Genomic DNA, 21,521 nt, shown 5'->3' with positions numbered 1-21,521 from the left:
TGAATTCCAGTGTTCTAATGTAGCATGTTTGCCAACCTGAGATTTCCGGATGTCGATATGATTTGAGGAAATGAATATGAAAAGACACACTAACCACCACCCATGAGCAGTAATGTAAATTCTACTGAGGATCTGTGAGAATAATAAATATCGATTGAGGACAAGTCCGATACATCAGGAACTGACGACCGTGTTAGTGAAAGAATTTCCAAATGGTAGAAAAACATCTTTCATGATGCATACGATACAAGTTTATATGACAACTTCAAACATGTACTCTTATGAAGCCTTCTAGACCTAAATAAGACCGAATGGAGAAATTATTAATTTCAGTATATCACCGTTTCTAATTATCAGGGGAACATCATACAAAAATAAGAAAATGGATCAAAACACAGACATAATGTTCCACCTACATTTAAATATGTTTGAAGTTCTAATTTCTTGAAACCGCAGTCGTATGTTATGTGTATTCTACTATTGTATATATTGCGTTGACTTACTTTATTCTAGCAATATACTGAACTGTGCAGTTGATACAATTTTCCAGCTATGTACTGTTTACTGCTTCACAAGCAATACACACTTCCAGTATTTACTGCTTGTGAAACCGTTTCTCATGTTCACACTCACAGAAAGGTGAACGTCCAAAACGATAGTAAATGTAATCCATCCATCCATGTAATTAAGCACTCTGCAGCTTAAATTCACTGGTCTCCTTAGAACAACATTCACATTTTAGGCCATTGAAAGGCATGATGAGTATATACCAGCTGACGTCATAAGGTTTGTTCAGTGGATGGGAATCTTTTCTTTTCAACAGTTGGTAATATCACTAGAATATTCCTTTTGGTATATTTCATATGAATATTTAGTCGGACCAAATGAAGAGTGGAAACACATCTAATTTCCTTCGATCTAGAATTTTTGTACCATCGAATGGAAGTCTTCAGAGAAAACAACAGCAATCATATAACATTGATATGTTTGTAAATCACTTTAAAGTGGCAGACTTTGTACATCAATTTGATATCCTATCACCAAAGGGAATGTGCTGTTTTTATGGTATAGAGAAGAAAGATACCAATTTGAATGCTTTCTGTTCTCCAAATATAAGAGGGCTATGAAGGCAAATTCTTACGTTACATATGTTTGTAAATTTCAGTAAGTAATAGATGAGGTTCAACGTCCGGTGTGAGACCACCATACTCCTTTCTGAATGTCTGAATTTGCCTGAAAAAAATATGTACATTTGTTTCTCAAGATGAGGTTTTGAATTCCATCTAAGACGCAAAAACGGTGATAAGAATTTTAAAGTGTAGGTGAATTAGCCAGCCACATATACGGAAACAGTAGTTTTTTTTTAACTGGAGGAAAGTCGAGATTTTCACCAGTAAAAGTTTAGTTCCTTGGGCAGTAAAACAGATTAGTACCGTTACCAGTTGTTGAACTGAGATTAAGTCCATTGTTCATTTATTTATATTATTTATATATTCATTAGTCCGATGTTTTTTTGTTTTTTTCATAAAATGTGAAGAAAGACGGAATCCCGATAGCAAGGGTTCACAGAAGATTTATGTTTCCTAGATAGATTAAATTAAATTAAGTTTAACGTTTTGCGTGTTGAATTTGACTTGGCTTTATCTATACATTTTGCCGAATTAATAATCACAATATTCAAAGAAAATTTCATAATAAAATCAAATGAAATAATTTTCATTGCTATGTTAATTTGTGATTTTTTTTTGTTATATTTGTTCCAGTGAATTATTGTATTGAACAGATTCCCGTTCGTTACATTATTTTCAAAAGCTGTCCTTTTTTGCTCAAAAGATGTGTCTCTTTATGAATAATGCTACATTTATTCACTCATGTCATTTGCCTCTACCTCTGGAAGAGAAACCTCGTACAATGTTTCAGGCTTCATAAGAGCAGCTTGGACATTTAATTGTTCGTTTCAGCTTTCTTGCGTTGACCAAGTTTTGTTTATTTGTTTATTTTTGCTATTAAAAAGTGTAGTATCAGTTCCCTTTGGTTAACACCAACTATATTCTCACTTATACATTAAAATGTCTTTAAGCTCAGTGCCCCCCCACCACCACCACTCTTTCTGGCAACAAAGCTTACCACTCCCCATGAGAAAAACCCTTCCAAACTATATTCTTACTCAGTTTCCACGGAAATCAGCTCTTATTTCCTGTGTTTCCCGACTAACTGAAAAGTCTTACATATATCTATCATATTTTGACTTCATAGCATGTTTTTACAGTTAAGGACTTTTTAGATTTTTCCCCTAATTATATTAAAACTCTTCTTGTTAAGGAAAACGGAACATTGAGGTAATTATTCAAAACATATTCAATTATAGTTTTTCCAGTCCTAATGTAATGGGATAAATACGAATAAGATAATAAAATCTTCAAACTCATTAAATTCCGAAAGGTGGATTTTAATGAAAAATCAAATCTTTAGAATAATCAATGGTTTAATTTGGAGGATAGCTCACTGTCATGAAAATTATTAGCTAAATGATGTACGTTTAGCGTTAGTTAACGATAACGTGAAAGTAGTTGTATCCGAGAAAACAGTTATTGAAGTAATACCTCTTCAAAGTTAAGACAAATGCTAAATATGTGTGCTCATCTATTCTAATTTCAATGGATAAGTTCTGTGTAATGTTTTTTAAACCGAATATCTTGTTATTTTATCTATAAGAGTTCATTTTAATAAAGGAAGTTGAAACAATGCTTCTCTTAAAATAATTATTTGTTTTTGTACAAAAAAGAAGAACATGCTGTAATACAAAATCATGACATCTTAGAATTCGAATAATTGAATAATTGCATTCTTTAAAGAAGAGATTTGAATACGGTTATTCAAGGTGATAATTTTCAATGCTGGTTTGAGATCACATCACCACCTAGCTATGATTCCTGAAGTGGTCGAAAAATCTATGATTTAAAGGCGATGCTGACCTCAAAACTCTACTCTGTAGGACACAGTTTTTTAACGAATTACACTTTTATGCAATTTTTATTTATTATCAAAAAATAGTCTTGTAGATATAAATAAATAAATATAATTACAAAAAAGTAAGATTTTTTTATTGCGGAATTTGTTCCTTTGAGGTTAACTTAAAGTTTATCGGACGAATCTTCATCTCAGTTGACATCAGAGAATAATTGAGTCCTCTCCATTGTCTCCAGTTAACCCCTTTAGCTATTGAACTGTGATTTCCACTTAGATAACGTCCGTTGAGACTTGAATCAAGACAGTTATAATACCACCAAGCTCCGTTATAGTGCTGAGCGCAGTTGGTAGTACTATGTATATCGTTATCTCTGTCTTTCGTTGAAAACTGGTGTCCATCATGTTTGCTGAAGGAATCACCTACAAAAAATATATGAAAGTAAACTGCGTCAAATTCCAACATTTTTTAAATTACTAACTTTGAGAGACAGTAATGATGATATTTTAAAGTTATTTTACTGAAGCGTATTGAAGAAAATTGTGTATGCTCACAAGCCGATTTGTTTTTATTCATTATTATAGTAACACGAGTTTCAGGGAGGAAAGAACCTGCTAAGTAGTTCTTCCAATTGCGCTACTGACAGAGAATTCAAAATGATGGCATTTGTGATTGCAAAAAGCTGTGATAATTGTTGTTAAATTTTATACATATTTATATTTAGTAACTGTTGTACGCATTAGTACGTTATTATGTGCTCATTTACGTTCTGAAGTAAAGTGATATAATCAACATACTAACCAACATTTCCGGAATAGTCCCGAACATGCAGAGTGTAGTTGTAAGTTTCATCGTCAATCCAAAAGTGATCGTACAAGGCGAATCTAGAGTTCCCTTCAAAATCAGTAAAATCGAACCTGATGGAATTTTTTCTTTGATTTGTAAGAGCATTTATTTTATCATTACCTGCAAATTAAACCCATAATAATATATCATAGTATGAAGAGTGCATCACGAAACATTTTCCAATAATAATAATTTTTTTGACAATGACAAGGTTTATTATCATCCGTAGTATATATATTATATAAAATAAGACATATCATTTTACTGAGATAAAGAGCCAATAGGCTTCACTTCGGAGAAGTACATTTATTCAAATTAAGTGGATATTGAATCCAACATTATTTCTTAGCCGAATAAGAAACTCAAAGATAGAAAATCTATCTAAGAGATTCATGCCGAATATAGAAGACTATAAACGTTCAGCGAGTCCAAGCGTAAGCCGACAGGGGGGTACATGCTGCGCAACTCGTAGTAATAGTGGAGTAAGCTACGATCACTGTCCTTAGTATTTTCCCATAATGTAAAACCCAATTCCTAGGAGATATATGCTGCTATACATTATGGGAGAAGGTTTCGACGAAACCCAGACCGGTTTCGACCTTTTTTTGAGGTCTCGTCACTGAGTAGGTAGACCTAGATGTAAATACAGTACTAAGTTACAGTAATACAAAGCTTATATCTTTACTGTACGAGTCGCCAAAAGATTTTTACTTTATCTCAGTAATTTATTAGTGCACCTTTTGGCGACTCGTATAGTACTTACTCCACCTTTACTACGAGTTGCCCCAGCATGTACCACCTATTGGCTTACGCTTGGACTCGCCGAACGTTTATAGTATTCTATATTTGGCATGAATCTCTTAGAAAGATTTTCTATCTTTGAGTTTCTTATTCAGCTAAGAAATAATGTTGGATTCAATATACATTTAATTTGAATAAATATCATTTTACTTTATGAACAATACAAAGATTACAAAGATTCAGTACAAAATGAAGAGTTAAATTTTTATAAATATAAATATAACTTCTCTTAAAACTAGCGAAATATTTACCAACGTATTTATGTATGGATTGCCACGAATATGCATACAATTCATTACACAATGCTGTAATACAACTCAGTATTCTATAGTAATATTAATAATTGAGGAGTTTTGTATAAATGTACATAATTTTTTTGCATTTTTAATTTGTATTTTTCTTTCAAAATTTGTACACATTCTGTATTTAATACATTTATTCTAATAATAATAATTTTTATTTCTCTACAAAAATTCAGTAAAATATTTACTGACTACTTTCTTGTTTGATATACTTATTTGGTTTGTTTGGGTGGCATTTCTGCAGTCTTCCTCTGAAAAGTTCTCGGCCTAACAATGAAAAAACGAATTTAAAATTTCAAAATTATTTTTTTTTCTGCATAATCTCCCTTAAGATAATACATTTATTCCAGCGATGCTAACAGCGCCATTACCCCGAAGCTGTAGTGGTTCTCAGTAAGATCTGCAAAATGCCCCTCTACAGCTGCAATTACCTCTTGATTCGAAGGAAAACGCTGACCACCGAGGAAGGGTTTACTTTTGGGAAGAGATAGAAGTCAGAGGCAGCCAAATCTGGGGAACATGATGGACGTTCCAACTATTCATGGTGTAGATCCCTTAATTTTCCCATTGCCAAAATACTTTTGTGGGCAGATGCATTGTCCTGATGAAGGATGATTATTGTTATACCCCTTTCAAGATAATTAATAAACAGAATGCCTTTAGCATCATAAAACACCGATGGCATGACCTTTCCTGCTGATGGAACCGACGTTGTCTTCTTTGGCGGTGAACGACCGGCTTCTTTCCACTGTATTGACTGCTGTTTGGATTCTGGTGTGTAATGGTGCATCCAAGTCTCACCCATAGTAACAAATCGATGCACAAAATCTGTTTTATTCTTGTTAAAACGCTCCAAGCACTGTTCAGAGATTTTCTGCGTTTTTGATCTGCTGTGAGCAAGCGCGGTACCCATCTTGCTCAAAGCTTTTTCATTTGTCATTTGTCATTTTTCATGCAAAATACATCCTACACGTTCTTTTGAAATGCCTATAGTCTCAGCAATTTCACGCACTTTGACTCGCGGTCATCCAATAATAATATATCATGGGCTTGGTCAATGATTTCTGGTGTTGTTACGCTTTTTGGACGTCCGTACCAGATCGACATAATAGGGGTGACTGAAACAAAAAAGACCAAAACTGGTGAGATCTTTCTGAGCAATAAATACACAATGACAATCAAGGAAAAGAAGGAGTAGCCATAGTATTCAACACAAAATACGAGGCTAATCTTCTTGAATGGCAATCAGTCTCAAGTAGAGTAATGTGGGCAAATATTAGAATGGGGAACTGGACAATGAGACTTATTTGTGCCTTTGGTCCCACAGAAGGTTCTACTAAGGTAGAAGTGGAGGAATTTTTTGAGGCTTTAGAAAAAGCAACTGACACAATGAAAAAGGAAAAGTTGGTCCTTGTTGGGGATCTAAATAGAAGAGTAGGAAATGATTGTGAGACATACAAAAATATTTTGGGAAAATTTGGAGAAAAGAGCAAAGCTAATAATAATGGCAAATATCTGTTGGATTTCTGCTCAGGACATGGACTTGTTATTACTAACACAATGTTCCAACATAAAAATGTGCACAAATTCACATGGAGAGAAGAGGCAAGGAATAAGAAAAGTCTCATTGACTATGTTATTGTTGATAGTGATGTTTTCTCCTTGGTGCAGGACACCAGAGTGTACACAGGATTTGAAATTGGAAGTGATCACTATTTAGTCTTGAGCAGGATAAAATTGAATTTCATATTGAAAAGAATAACATGTAAGAAAGTTTTAAAGCGAATAAAAGTTGAGCTGCTCTCAGATGTGAACTGTAGACTAAAATACACAAAGATTATTGAAGAAAAAATGAAAGAGTTTGAGAACAGGAATCAAACCTTGGAGATTCAATGGCAAACTCTGAAGAAAACATTGATTGATTCTGCCAGAGAGGCATGTGGTGAGGTTGTGTGCAAGGATAAAAAAATTAGAACTCCCTGGTGGACACAGGAAGTTAAAGAGGCAGTGAAGGAAAAGAAGAAAGCATATCAAAAGTTCCTGTAAAATAAGTCAGCTTTTACTCTTACAGAATACAGAGACAAATGTAAGAAAGCTAAACAGTGTGTAAAACTAGCTAAACAAAAGTCATGGGTGGACTTTGGCAAGAATATAGAAAATAAATATCAAGAAGGTGGCAAAATATTCTGGAGGTTGTTAAAGAAGCTTAGGAATGGAGGAAAGAGTGTTGTAAAAGGAATTAGAGATGATAAAGGTGACATGAAAAGAGGAGAAAAAGATATCCTTGAAGTATGGAGTAATTACTTTGAAAAACTGCTAAATGAAACAAGCAGTGATGACAGCACAGTGATAAAAAACACTGACCAGGCATGCAGTCAGGATTACATATCCATATTTGAAGTAGAAAAAGCGATCAAAGGCTTGAAATGTGGAAAGGCAGCAGGAGTAGATGATATTCGACCAGAAATGCTGAAGCATGGTGGTATACGAGTCTTACAGTGGCTGCACTGAATAGTTCAGAAAGCCTGGACAGAGGGACGAATTCCTGATGATTGGAGTAGAGCTCGCATAGTACCCATATATAAAAAGGGAAATAAAACTGAATGTGAGAATTACAGAGGTATTTCCCTACTGAGTGTTCCTGGCAAGATCTATGCAAGTATACTTGAGAAACGGTTGAGAAGAATTGTGGAAGGAAAGCTTGGTGAAGAACAAGCTGGATTCAGGCCAAAGAGAGGCTGTCAGGATCAGATCTTCACTTTACGACAAATAGTCGAGAAAGCGTGGGAATATAACAAAGATCTGTATTTAAGTTTTGTCGATTTGGAAAAGGTATATGACAAGGTGCCAAAAGAGAAGCTATTCAATACGCTGCAGTTATATGGTGCAGTGGGGCATTATATCAAGCAATACTTAGTCTTTATTTGAGTTGTAAGTCAGCAGTTAGAATTGAAGGAAGTACAGGAAGATGGTTTAATGTTAAATCTGGTGTGAGACAAGGATGTACATTATCCCCTCTGTTATTCATTATCTATATGGATCACATTATGAAGGAATGTGGTATTAAACCTGATATCAAAATTGGAGATGTTAATGTCAGTTCTTTGCTTTATGCGGATGATGTTATACTTCTAAATAAATCCGCTACAAGTCTGCAAGATTCTCTGACTAAATTGAATAGCTGTTGTAATAGATATGGTATGAAGGTCAGCAATAAAAAGACAAAGACAATGAAAATAGGCAGAATCATTGAAAATGTGAACTGTGCTGTGAATGGAGAATCTGTGGAACAAGTAAAACATTTCAGCTACTACTTAGGCACGATTTTTACTGAAGATGGTAAATTAAATATAGAAATAGACAACAGAATCAGCAAAGCTGGTATGGTGGGAAGTCAATTGAATAAATTCATATGGAATAAAAAAGAAATTAGTCGGAACACTAAATTAGCTGTATACAAGACAGTGTTCAAACCAGTTTTAACTTATGGATCTGAGAGCTGGGTCAGAAGTAAAACACTTGACCAAAGACTAGAGACCGCAGATATGAGAGTGCTGAGAAAGATTAGAGGCGTGAACAGATGGCATCAATGGCAATATCATATTAAAAATGAGGATATTAGGAAAGAACTTGACATTGTCAGCATCCAGGAATGTGTTAGCAGAGCTAATCTCAGGTGGTATGGTCACTTAAATAGAATGGGAGAGGAAAGATTAGCAAAACAAGTGTTCTCTGCCAGGTTGGCAGGAAAACGACCCAGAGGAAGACCAAGATATAGGTGGATTGATAGGGTACAAAGTGCCTTAGACGATAGAAATATAAGATCTGATAATGTTGGAGTCTTGACAAGTAACAGACTGATTTGAAGGAAAATTGTAGATAGGAAGTTAGTAATGATGTAATTTTTTCATGTAGTACTGTCATATCCTGTACACCCCTTGAGGGTACATGGCAGGAATTTGATGATGATGATGATGATGCTTATAAAATTGCTTGGTATCTTTAACATATATATATATACACGACTATATGGCGTATTTATGTCCTTGTAATGGTGTTTGAGCGGAATTTGTTATTGATTTGCACGTGTGTGTAATATCACTCTGATCGTCAGTCTCCCTGTAATATCTACAGTATATTGTGTCTGTTGAAGCTCTCTGTAGGTCGCTCGATTTCTATTGTTGAATGGCACTTCGTTTATCATGTCAGGTGGGTAGAAATTTCGGGTGACTTTTCCGTAGTGATTATTATACTTATATGTTAAGTACTGTGTTGACTGTGGTCTACTTTTCTGGTATATTGTTTTGGTTGCTCTGTAGGTGAGACTGATAATAATAATTTTTTTTTTTTTTTTTTTTTTTTTTATTATGTCTCAGTATAAGTTACATACAATAATAATATTTACAGTATTTACAATAAGGATTATACAGAATTTTTTTTTTTTATGTCTCTGATGAATTGCATACATAGTTACTGTAGTAATTATATGTATATAATATTTATAACGCATTACAAGTGTGTATAACAGATACTTGCAAGTTAGTAATTTTCTTCCTCGAAGCTTAGCAGAGCTTATCTGAGGAAGATAATAGATGACAGAGGGTGGTGGTTTCATGGTTGTGTTCCTATAGTGGTTACAAGCCAGGTGTTGTTTTTACTGTTTGTTGGTACGTGCTTGAAAGACTTCGTCTGCTATTACAGTTTAACTTTTTTTTTTCTTTTTTTTTGTGCAAATAGGGTTGGATTTAGACATGGTGTGTTTGTTTCTTTGTGTTCTTGTAGTGGTAGTTTTTTGAGAGGGGGGGTTGTCGTAGGTTTGTGTGTGTGTGTGTGTATGTGTGGTGGGGGAGAAAGAAACAGGAATTGCTCTAATTTTCATTCTCACTATAATATTTATATAGTGCCTGTAATAATAATAATAATAATAATAATAATAATAATAATAATAATAATAATAATAATAATAATAATAATTCACTTTACGACAAATAGTTGAGAAATCATGGGAATATAGCAATGATCTGTATTTAAGTTTTGAAGATCTGGAAAAGGCATATGACTAGGTGCCAAGAGAGACGCTGTTCAATACGCTACAGTTCTTTGGTGTCAACGGGGCATTATATCAAGCAATACTTCACTTGATCAGTCTTTATTTGAATTATAAGTCAGCAGTTAGAATTGAAGAAAATAGAGGAAGATGGTTTAATGTTAAATCCGGTGTCAGACAAGGATGTACATTATCCCCTATGTTATTCATTATCTATATGGATCATATTATGAAGGAAAGTGTATTAAATCTGATATCAAAATTGGAGATATTTATCTCAGCTCTTTGCTTTATGCGGATGATGTTATACTTCTAAATAAATCCGCTACAAGTCTATAAGATATCCTGACTAAATTGAATAATTTTTGTAATAGATATGGTATGAAGGTCAGCATTAAAAAGACAAAAACAATGAAAATAGGCAGAAGCATTGAAAATATCAACTGCATTGTGAATGGAGAACTTACAAAACAAGTAAAACATTTCAGCTACTTAGGCACGATCTTTAGTGAAGATGGTAAATTAAATATGGAAATAGACCACAGAATCAGCAAAGCTGGTATGGTAGGAAGTCAACTGAATACATTTACATGGAATAAGAGAAACATTAGTCAAAACACTAAATTAGCTATATACAAGACGGTGTTCAAACCAATTTTAACTTATGGGTCTGACAACTGAGTCAGAAGTAAAACACTTCACCAAAGACTAGAGACTGCAGATATGAGAGTCCTAAGAAAGATTAGGGGCGTGAACCGATGGCATCAATGGCAATATCATATTAAAAACGAGGATATTTAGAAAGAACTTGACATTGTCATCATCCAGGAATATTTTGGCAGAGCCAATATCAGGTGGTATGGTCACTTAAACAGAATGGGAGAGGAGAGATTAGTAGGAAAAAGACCCAGAGGAAGACCAAGATATAGGTGGATCGATACGGTAAAAAGTGCCTTAGAAGAAAGAAATATAAAATCGGATGATGTTGGAGTCTGGACAGGTAACAGACTGATTTGGACGAAAAATGTAGATAGGAGGTTTGTAATGATGTACATTTTTCATGTAGTACTATCATATCCTATATACCCCTTGAGGGTACATGAAAGGAATTTAATAATAATAATAATAATAATAATAATAATAATAATAATAATAATAATAATAATAATAATAATTAAAGGAAACAAATCAGTTCCTATACAACACAGCCTATATAATTTCAGTGAAGCTTGGTTGCAAACCGAAAGAGCAAAAGCCGAGGTTGAAACAATCTGCACCATGGAAAATTCGGTTAGAACGAAAGGTCAACAGGCTTCGAGCTGATCTAAGCAATTTAAAGAATTTTAAAGAAGGACAGTTGAAAAATAATAACATCAAAAACAAACTGATTAACACATATAATTTGGCCAACAAAACAATTGCTGAAGTTACCGAAGAGCTAAAACAAAGAATTTCGGCGACTGCACAGAAAATTAAAAGATATGAAGCAATAATAAACCAATATGTACAAAATATGCAATTTCGAAAGAACCAACGTCAGTTCTTACAGTTTCTCCAGAGAAATACAAATACAAACCATCATTCACCAGGAAAAGAAAAAACATTCAAATTTTGGAAGTCAGTCTTGGATAATCCTATTGAACACAATAAAGATGCTTCATGGATTAATGAAATAGAATCAGAAATGAAACAAAAACAAATGCAAAATGTAATTATCACTAAAGAAATGGTCAGTTCTCCAGCTAGAAAATTAAAAAACTGGAGTGCACCTTGCAAACACGAACTGCTGGATTTTGGTTAAAACATCTAACCAGTCTACATGATCGAATGTCAGAACAATTTAATTATTTGTTGCAGTCTGACTCAGTGGAAGACTGAACGATATCTGGGCGCACTTTTCTGAAACAAAAATTACAGCGACTGCAACAAGAAAACAAAACTTGGATATGAAATTACTAAATGTAATATTAAAATTTCCCATCTGTTGTATATGGATGACTTGAAGCTATATGGAAAATAGGCCCAGCAAATAGATTCTTTATTGAATATAGTTCGTATTTTCAGTCAGGACATCAAAATGGAATTTGGTTTAAATAAATGCCCAATTTTATTTATTAAACGAGGAAAAATTAATGACACTAGCAATTTTAATTTTGATCAAGAGAAATATATAAAAGCAATTTCAGCTGACGAACACTATAAATACCTAGGAATATTAGAAGCCAATGATATTCTCCACTCGAAATTTAAACAACAGGCACCATCAGAATACATATAAAAGGAGTTAGAAATATTCTGAAAACAAAACTAAATGGATTAAACACAATTTGAGCAATGAATTCTTGGGCTACACCAATGATCCGATACACAGCTGGCATAATAAATTGGACAAAACAAGACTTGGAAAAACTAGACCGAAAAACTAGAAAACTAATGATTATACATCATGCATTACATCCACGAAGTGATGTTGACTGGTTGTACCTACCGAGGAGAATCGGTGGACTGGGTCTGCTGCAAGTGAGACAGATTGTGGAAAAAGAAGAAATTGGTTTAAGAAATTACATGGACAATAGCTCTGAACCAATGTTTCAAGCAATTACACAAGAGGGCCTTCTAAAAGCAACAGGAAAAAATCCGATTACAAGAAGGAACAACAAAATATCCGATATGTGCGCTGAAAAAATAAACTCTTGCATGGCCAATTTCTTCGAGATACTGAGGACAAAATTGACGTGAACAAGACAGGGCAATGATACAATACGGATACATTAAAAAAGAAACAGAAGGACGTATTCTAGCAGCTCAAGAACAGGCATTATGAACTAATGCAATCAAAGGAAAACTTTTGAACATCAATAATAACAGCAAAATGCAGATTATGCGATCAGAAAGATGAGACTGTAGAACATCTAATCAGTGCCTGCAGCAAAATAGCTCAACTGACTATAAATACCGCCATGATCAAGTTTCCAAAATAGTTTATTGGCATGTATGTAAAACATATGGCTTTCCTACTTCTGATAACTGGTGGCAGCATCAAATAGAGAATGTATTGGAAAACGAAACAGCAAAAATTCTCTGGGACTTTAGAATACAATCTGATTTGGAATACAATAGACCTGACATCACAATTATTGAACATCGACAGGTTAGGATTATTGATATCGCACTACCCAGTGATAACAACATCAACAACAAAGAACTGGAAAAGATTACTAAATATCTGGCAATCGAAGTTGGCCGACTGTGGCTTAAACACGCCAAAGTCATCCCAATAGTTATCGGTGCACGTGGAGCAATTTCAAAGAAGCTGTCCAACTATTTACAGCAATTAAAAATCAATAAATCAATGAAGTGACCCCATATGACCTACAAAAAACAGCATTACTGGAAACAGTCCATATTTTACGACGCTCCCTGACGGACTATTCTTAGATTCTTGGGTAGAATCTGAATTGTTCTAAATCACCAGTCATATTTTTATTTATATAATATCTTGTTTTGACTGTGTATCAATTATGTGAATAAAATAATAATAACAACAAATTACTCTAACGAACTAGCCTTTAATAAGATTATTGAACTCTGTACAGAAACAATTTCCCCAACTACGGCGAAACCCAGTGTAATGTGGTTAAGTAAACTCTGAAAATCCGTAACTTCCATTGCATAAATACAAACTGGTTGCAATTCAGTTCGTCATTATCTAATCTTTGAACACGCTTTCTCAGATTAATATACAACGCATCTTATATGTAAGTCAGCAGTTTGAATTGAAGAAAATAGAGGAAGATGGTTTAATGTTAAATCTGGTGTCAGACGAGGATGTACATTATCCCCTATGTTATTCATTATCTATATGGATCATATTATGAAGGAAAGTGGTATTAAATCTGATATCAAAATTGGAGATGTTAATCTCAACTCTTTGCTTTATGCCGATGATGTTACACTTCTAAATAAATCCGCTGTAGGTCTGCAAGATTTCCTGATTTTCCATATAACTCCTTTCACCCATAATTCCAAACATTCAAGTTTTCGTTATTTTTTTTAGCTTTTTATGCATTTTCTGTTAAATACCATCTACTGAGCTTTCATTGTTTTGCAGAATAGTCTGAATATACATAATTTCTCTTGGAGTTGGACTTTAGATATAAAAACGCAATGAATGTTCCTTATTATGATAGGGGGTTATGTTAATTTAAGAAAGTTACAGCTTGAAAAACAATATAATTAAACATGCTATAAGGTACAAGAAAAGACCGTTTCAAATGAACGTAATTGCTTGCTTGTACAGATCCGTATACATAAGAAATAACTGATTCGGTAATTCCAGTGAATAACTGATCATTAAAGTTTCTTACCTAACCAGAAATCTTGGTGAAGATCTCCAAACCCATTTTGGTATTCGTTCCATTCACGGTAAAAGTAGTCTTCAGCTCTTCCAAAATTTCCCCTTCTTTGAATAACCTACAAATGGAAAAGTATATTAAGTGATTCTGAATTAAATATTCTGTGCGATAATTTACACATACTTTCTTTTTTTCGTAATACGTGTTTATGGATAATACACTTCATAAAGGAAATGCGGAAATATTCAAAGCAAAGCCAGGACAGCTCATGCAATGAAATAAATGAATTAATTAATTTTGTAGCATTGGCAAAACTTGTTAAAGTTACTTGTGTTCGAAAGTTTTAATTGTCTTCAAGTTAATTCATTCGTTTTTTTTTTGGAGATGTTACTCTTTAGAATGAACTCCATTTTATTACGGCATATCAGTATCAGGACACATGATCGGTGTTGTTTGTGTGTGTCTCTCTCTCTCTCTCTCTCTCTCTCAGGCCCTGAGGGATGGATGTGCATATCAAACATATCTGTGAGTAGCGCAAATCAGTGCATGAGTAGGCTTACGCCGATGTAAAAAAAAATCAACACTGCCAACTGTGACAAGTTTTATCGGAAAACAAGTCAACCAAGCTATTAGACACGTGGTAAACTATGTTACATTTCCTTCTGAAAAGAAATCAATACATGTGAAAGTAATCTCCTACAGAACAAAGCATACACAGCAAGTTAGAAAAAATTGTGAGGAATATAGAAATATAGGATGAAGAATATGCGGTAGGTGGTTGGTGTGTTCTGGTACTCTGAAAGGCATTTGAGTAATTTGCTTCAGATGGTGATATCTTTAATGCAAATATCTTTATATTTATAATAGATTTCTTCAGTCATAAAATAAAAAAAAACAGTTGGATTTGTGAAGCTTGATATCTCCAACAAAGAATGGATCTTCACTAATATGAAAGATATCTTTGTAGAATGTTTGGTGAAATTCTGAGAGAGAGTGAGAGAGAGAGAGAGAGAGAGAGAGAGAGAGAGAGAAAATCGTAATTGGTGGAGTGAAATAGAGATTTAAGTAAAAAAAAAGATTCAGAAAGTGGCATTTCTGCATTCGAAATCTTTGGACATAGTATATCAAGCAAACACATGCACAATAACGTTTTGAGACAAAAGAGTTAATGAGTGTATAATTGAATTGCAACTGGAAAAAGGCAGATGAGAACTAGTCGAAGCTAGAGACTAAAACGTAGCATTCTGTTAGGAATATTAAATAGTTTTTTGTAAGTTAGAAGATGAATATCACTACAGTTAAAAGTAAGATCATGTATATTTATGAAGTGGATTTGGATGGTTTGAGAACATTTTTATATAGATAATTTCTTAAGACATTAGAATCTTAAGATATCGGAGAGACTCCATCTCAGGAGTCTCTCCGATATCTGCTGCTGAAACTATATCCAGAGAAACCTAGCAAATTAATAGTATCGTTAAGAATCACTTGCTGAGAGGAAAGCTTCCTCTGAACAATTAAAATTATGATATGTTCAGTATACTATCTAGCAACAGACTACAAGATAACGGCTAGAGAATACCTCCTTGAAAAGAAGAAATGCTGGGTCTTGGTGATATAAATTCTAACTCTGAATACAAATCCTCATAATAAATTTAGGAATAAGCGGAATATAAAGGAAAAAAACAGTAACTTTCTGAAGTAAAACATTGTTTTTGACTACTTTAAGCCCTATAAAAATGAAAATGATACATCACAACAGTGGATTAAAATGAAACTCATTTTCAACTCGCAATGTCCTCTACTAAAAGATTGTTCTTTCATCTGCAAGAGAACGTGCATCACATCTCTAACCCTGACTACACTGTCTCATTCATAATTTCCTTCAGGTTCGTAGTCTAATGTTTGCCTGTCTGAGGACATACAGGATTTACATGGTCTACCAAGCATAAAGTGCAATTAGCGGATTAATTGCTGCAGATTGAGAAGATTTCACCAAAGTTCATGACATCCTCAGATGGCAGTGGGTGCAATATCAATTTTTACAGACACAATACGAGAAGTTAGTCTAATTAGTTTAACTAGTCTCGTATTCTGTCTGTAATCAAAAAAAGGAATAGTTCAGCCTCTTTTAGAACTCAAAAGGAGTCTAAAAGGAGTCTTCAATGAAAGCTATTTAAAGACGATATTCTATTATTAAAATGTTTGCTCGTTTGAAATCAAAGAAGAAGAAAGTAAGGTCATTATGACTTGATCAGGAATGAATGATAAATTAGCTCAATTGTTCGCAAAAGATTGGGATGAAAGTTTATATTTAATCACACATTCTCTACAGCAAAGTAATGATAATAATCATACAAACCGTCCATCCTCCTTCATCGGTGGTCATATCGCAGTAGACATCGATACCTTCGCTAATCATACGACTTCGAGGCCACACCTTATATATTCCGTTGTTTTTATGCCCTCCATTGAATATATCTGCGCAGTCTACAGGTTTCGAGGGCAGGTTGTCCCAGTTCCCTGAAAAGACAAACGCCTCTTAATAAATACAAAAGGCTGACGACACGAAAAGATTAAGCAATTTCGTTTGAAAATTAAAAAAAAAATTCTTAAATTAATTTTTTCACTTCCGAAATATTATAAACGTATCGTCCATTTGGTATTGAGGATGACATAAGGATTACATAATCCGGGAACTTTGCTCATGAAAGATTGTCAGGCCACTTCACTGATACAATAAGGAGTCTTCGTAGATTAGTCTCAGAGGGCTAGCGATTGCTATAGAAGAGATATAATTAACAGATGTATTTATGCTGGCCTCATATGCTTAATTGTTTCAGCAGAAATTTAAAATAACAACCTACACTAACAAGGGTTGTAGTAGTTGTATTTTTACGCCGAGCGATGCAATTTGTCTACGACCTGAACGAATTATTGAACGCATCAATGATAAAGGTGGGATTTAATCTCAAATCCTCTTGGTTGGTGAGTTGAGGCACCCTCCACTGAACGCTATCCGTTATCCTTAGGAGGGGAAGTACCTAAATCAGCTTACCTGATCACATCAAAAGATCAACTGCATAATTTTTCCATCTTTGCATGTTGTATGCACGGGTTGAACAATTTCTATTGTTGAGTTCAAATTTGATACAAGTGCATTACATAATTCACTGATGAAACATAAGACGCTATTTTGGATTATGCTCTTTCGACTCGCAAAAAAATGCAACTAATTTGTCGTAAAAATTGTTTTCGAGAAATGTTAGTTAGTGTACTAATTTATTTCAGTTCAGTTTAATTGTAAATTATTTTTTAAAATTTAAAACGTTATCTGTTAGAATTTTTCTTCTTCTATTTTGTATTTTTTGCGTGTTTTGAACATCAATAATAACAATAAATGCAGATTATGCGATCAGAAAGAAGGGACTGTGGAACATTTAATCAGTGCATGCAGCAAGATAGCTCAACTTTATTATAAATACCGCCATGATCAAGTGGCTAAAATAATTCTCTGGCATATATGCAAAAATTATTGCTTTCCTACATCTGATAACTGATGGCAGTATAAAATAGAGACAGTATTAGAAAAAGAAACAGCAAAACTTCTCTGGGACTTTAAAAGCAAACTGATAAGCATTTGGAACACAATAGATCTGACATCACAATTATTGAACATCGGCAGGATTGTATTATTGATATCGCAGTACCCAGTGATAACAACAATAACAACAAAGGACTGGAAAAAAAATAAATATCGACATTTGGAAATCGAAGTTGGAGGGCTGTGGCTTAAACACACCAAAGTTATCCCAATGGTTATAGATGCACTTGGTGCAATATTAAACAAACTGTCCAACTATTTACATCAATAAAACATCAACGAAATGACTTCATATGATCTACAAAAAACAGCATTGCTTGGAACAATCCACATTTTACGACGCTGCCTGACAGACTATTCTTAGATTCTTGTGCAGAATCTGTAACACCAGTCAAATTGTTGTTTAAAAGATATCTTGTTATGACTTTTTATCAATTATGTGAATAAAGAAATAATAATAATAATAATAATAATAATAATAATAATAATAATAATAATAATAAGATAGAACAGATAAATATTTAAGATTACATTTTTAGAGTATTTATTCAATAACAATAAATTATGTATGTTTACAATTTTTGCTTTAATGTATTTAAGCGCTGTAACTATGGGACTTAAATGTAACCAATGGATTTTTTTTTCTTTATATTGATCTTTGTTGAGATATAATGTCTCAGCTTGCATCCTGGAAGCTTTTTAGTAAACATATTTGAAGGTGACAGTTATTGTTTATTGGTTTGATTGCTGTATTGGAAGTAGGCCGATGTTTGATAGATCGGATATTCACTACAGCCGTAGGATGAGAAATTCATTCCCGCGCAGGGACTCATGTACACACACAAACAACGATGATTTTTGAATGTCATGACGCGTCACTGAACTGGAAAGCCTAAACTAATATACAGTATTGTGTTTCATTAAGTTTGTGAAAGGTGTAGGGTACGAATTTCTTGTTCGTAGTATGTCCTTAAGGCTCTTTTCAAGCTATTAATTTGTAAGGTTCCTGTATTCAAAAAGTAGTTTATTTAGCACGTCTCTGGGATGTAGAAGCTTCCAGTGGTGTTTCCGCAGTGAATAATATTCCTCGTGCATCTGCTGCTTATAAAATGTTCGCCGGTAATTGAACACATCCATGTAATATTTAAATATAAATGTGAACATTGACTTCTTTCTTTTCATACTTATAACAATCCATTATGCTGAATTTTGTAATTATTACAGATAACGGTCTTTTCTGTGACCAGAATATTACTGCGGAAGAAAGTTCACTTATTTTACATATATTAAATTCCAAATTATGCATTGTAGCAGCTATATGTATCATAATATTTCCATTACCTTGAGATAAAATGTTATTCGCTTCTGCATCGTCTTTTGATACAATAACTTGATACTTCACGTTGATTGGTGGAAATGCTTCGATAATCATCGGAGAAATAAATGAAATATACAAAATCGATCGGAGCGCCATCTGAAATGTCAGATTTATTAATATTAATTAACAAAGTTATTTAATGTAAACTAAATACATTAATAGACTTATAAATCAATAAATATTAAGCTATGCGCACTCAGTATAATCATAAATTATTTAAATTAATATAAAATGACATAAAAGTTTGCACAAAATCGAAATTAAATTTAACTAAAAATTAAAAGCCAATAAATTTATTCATAAATGCTAATATTCTGCTATAAAAGATTTTTTTGATTTTCAACAAACCAGATTTTAATAAAATATCTGCTATACCCAAATAAAGTTTGCATATAAGTTAGTAATAAAATGAGAAATATAGGAGTTTCTATCAGCATTTTCACTAAACAATGATATCCGTATGATGTTTCAAGACTATGTGAAATTTTATAAAAGTATAACTTAGGACAAGTAACCATTATCTGTTTGCTTTTTTTATCGAAAAACTCATAATCAGTATATTTTTGAGTAACTAATTATTTTGAAAAAGCCTTTCTTTAGATCAGTGAGGGAGCTCTGTATATTTCCTGTTCTGGACATTTCATTTTGAATATCTCTTACAGCAGTTATTTTTTTTTTAATTCATTATATAAGGAATAATAAGAATAAATATGAATTCCTAAAGTATTTATTTATTAGTATTAGTGTTGACCATAGGAAAAGCGAGTAGAATGAAAAAATGAAAAAAAAAATCCTAACTCTTATACTATACAGTCTGACTGACAGCCCTGACTGTATTATAAATACAGTCAGTATCTAATTTTGGAGTAAACCCTCCAACTCCTAATGAGACCGGATAACCCATCTTTCATTTAAAATTCGAGATAAAGGTGTCTTTTGTCGTAGACAGGATTCAAAACCGTGTATTTCCAACAAAAGGCACCGTCGAAACAAACTGAGCTACTGAGGCTTGAAAGTTAACTTCCAGTTAAAAATAACAAAGCCGTCTAGAGTATTTAAAATAAGTTTTAAAAAATTAAACTAATGATAAATATGTTGAAAAAAAACATTAAAGCTGCTAGTCAAAATGATATACATTTTCAATTTTAGAAAGAAAATCCAAAAATCATTAGTACTTACAATTCAGTCTTTTTTTCAAGAATAAGATATGAAGGCATTTATTTTCAAACTTCTTTCGCTTCTATTATCAGTTCGTTTGTAGAGTGATTTAATTGCCAAGTGTACTGGTTTTTATTGCTTCTGATTATAAAAAATTAAACTTCCAAGAAAGAAAGAAAGAAAAAGAAATTAGAAGAAAGAAGCGGATATAAACATTAACTTCTGCAATGACGTCAAGATACTAATGCAGTTCGGGCAATTTCCACTTAAATTTTAGTAAACAGTTCCTGCTGATAACTTCAGTATAAACAACTTCCAAGAAATCAAATGCACTTCATTGCGCTGTTAATAATGATAAAAAGAGAACACTCAGCGATTAGCAGTAGTTGACATCCTGTGACAGGATACTGTATAAAGATATAGGAAGTGCTACTTGTGGTATCTCTCTCTCTCTCTCTCTCTCTTATTATATATAATTTTATTCATTGACTTCCTACCACACCAGCTTTGCTAATTCTTTTGTCTATTTCCAAATTTACTTTGCCATCTTCACTAAAAATTACGCCTAAATAGCTGAAATGTTTCCTTTTTCTATACGTTCTCCAATCAGGACATGCAATTGATGTTTTCAATGTTTCTGCCTATTTTGATTCTTGTGTTTCTCTTTTATTTTGTAGATTTTTATATCAAATGTATCACACAAGTTAGGCAAATTAGTTCAGTAATTCTGCAGACCGGTACCCAATTTATCTAGGAGTAAAACATTATTTGCGTAAAGTAAAGAGACCTATAAAAACCAGATCTATTATTTTCCAGATCTACAAAACTTAAATACAGATCATGTTATATTCCTATGGATCTGTATTTAAATTTAACATGTTTTTATTTTGTCTTTAAGTTATTCAAGAAGTTATTTTGGTATGAGTCCAAGTCGTATGCCTGGCCACCTTGCTAGTTAACACTCGTTAGCATACCTTTTCATTAAAACTAGTTTAGAATCAATTACTCGCATTTGTTTATAAAATATAGCGAGAAATGCATAATGGTTCAACAATCAAGAAT

At 33.2% G+C, this 21,521-nt stretch overlaps 1 protein-coding gene across 1 annotated transcript; it reads right to left on the bottom strand.

Moving 5' to 3' along the window:
• Positions 1–3,014: 3,014 nt before the first annotated feature.
• Positions 3,015–20,623, bottom strand: LOC150103333 (techylectin-5A-like). Its single transcript, XM_090398142.1, has 6 exons — positions 20,481–20,623; positions 19,265–19,397; positions 16,682–16,842; positions 14,332–14,437; positions 3,770–3,934; positions 3,015–3,390 (listed from the first exon to the last, which is right to left on the bottom strand). Exons 2-6 carry the CDS (start codon positions 19,395–19,397, stop codon positions 3,104–3,106), a joined length of 852 nt encoding a protein of 283 aa, XP_090254268.1. The 5' UTR covers positions 20,481–20,623; the 3' UTR covers positions 3,015–3,103.
• Positions 20,624–21,521: the final 898 nt, after the last annotated feature.

This window comes from Typopeltis vanoorti, chromosome 9, assembly GCF_054136105.1.
Source record: "Typopeltis vanoorti isolate ZY-2024b chromosome 9, IOZ_Tvanoo_1.0, whole genome shotgun sequence".
NCBI classification, from domain to species: Eukaryota; Metazoa; Arthropoda; class Arachnida; order Uropygi; family Thelyphonidae; genus Typopeltis; species Typopeltis vanoorti.
The sequence above is the reverse complement of the archived record's forward strand: the minus strand, read 5'-3'. Positions and strand labels throughout refer to the sequence as shown.

What these genes read in the sequence shown, in the direction of transcription:
- LOC150103333 (XM_090398142.1), bottom strand. Translation starts at nt 19,397, where the DNA reads ATGGCGCTCCGATCGATTTTGTATATTTCATTTATTTCTCCGATGATT. An exon ending in GAATAACATTTTATCTCAAG is followed by an intron (nt 16,843 to 19,264) that starts GTAATGGAAATA and finishes TTGTCTTTTCAG; the next exon opens with GGAACTGGGACAACCTGCCC. An exon ending in CCGATGAAGGAGGATGGACG is followed by an intron (nt 14,438 to 16,681) that starts GTTTGTATGATT and finishes TTCCATTTGTAG; the next exon opens with GTTATTCAAAGAAGGGGAAA.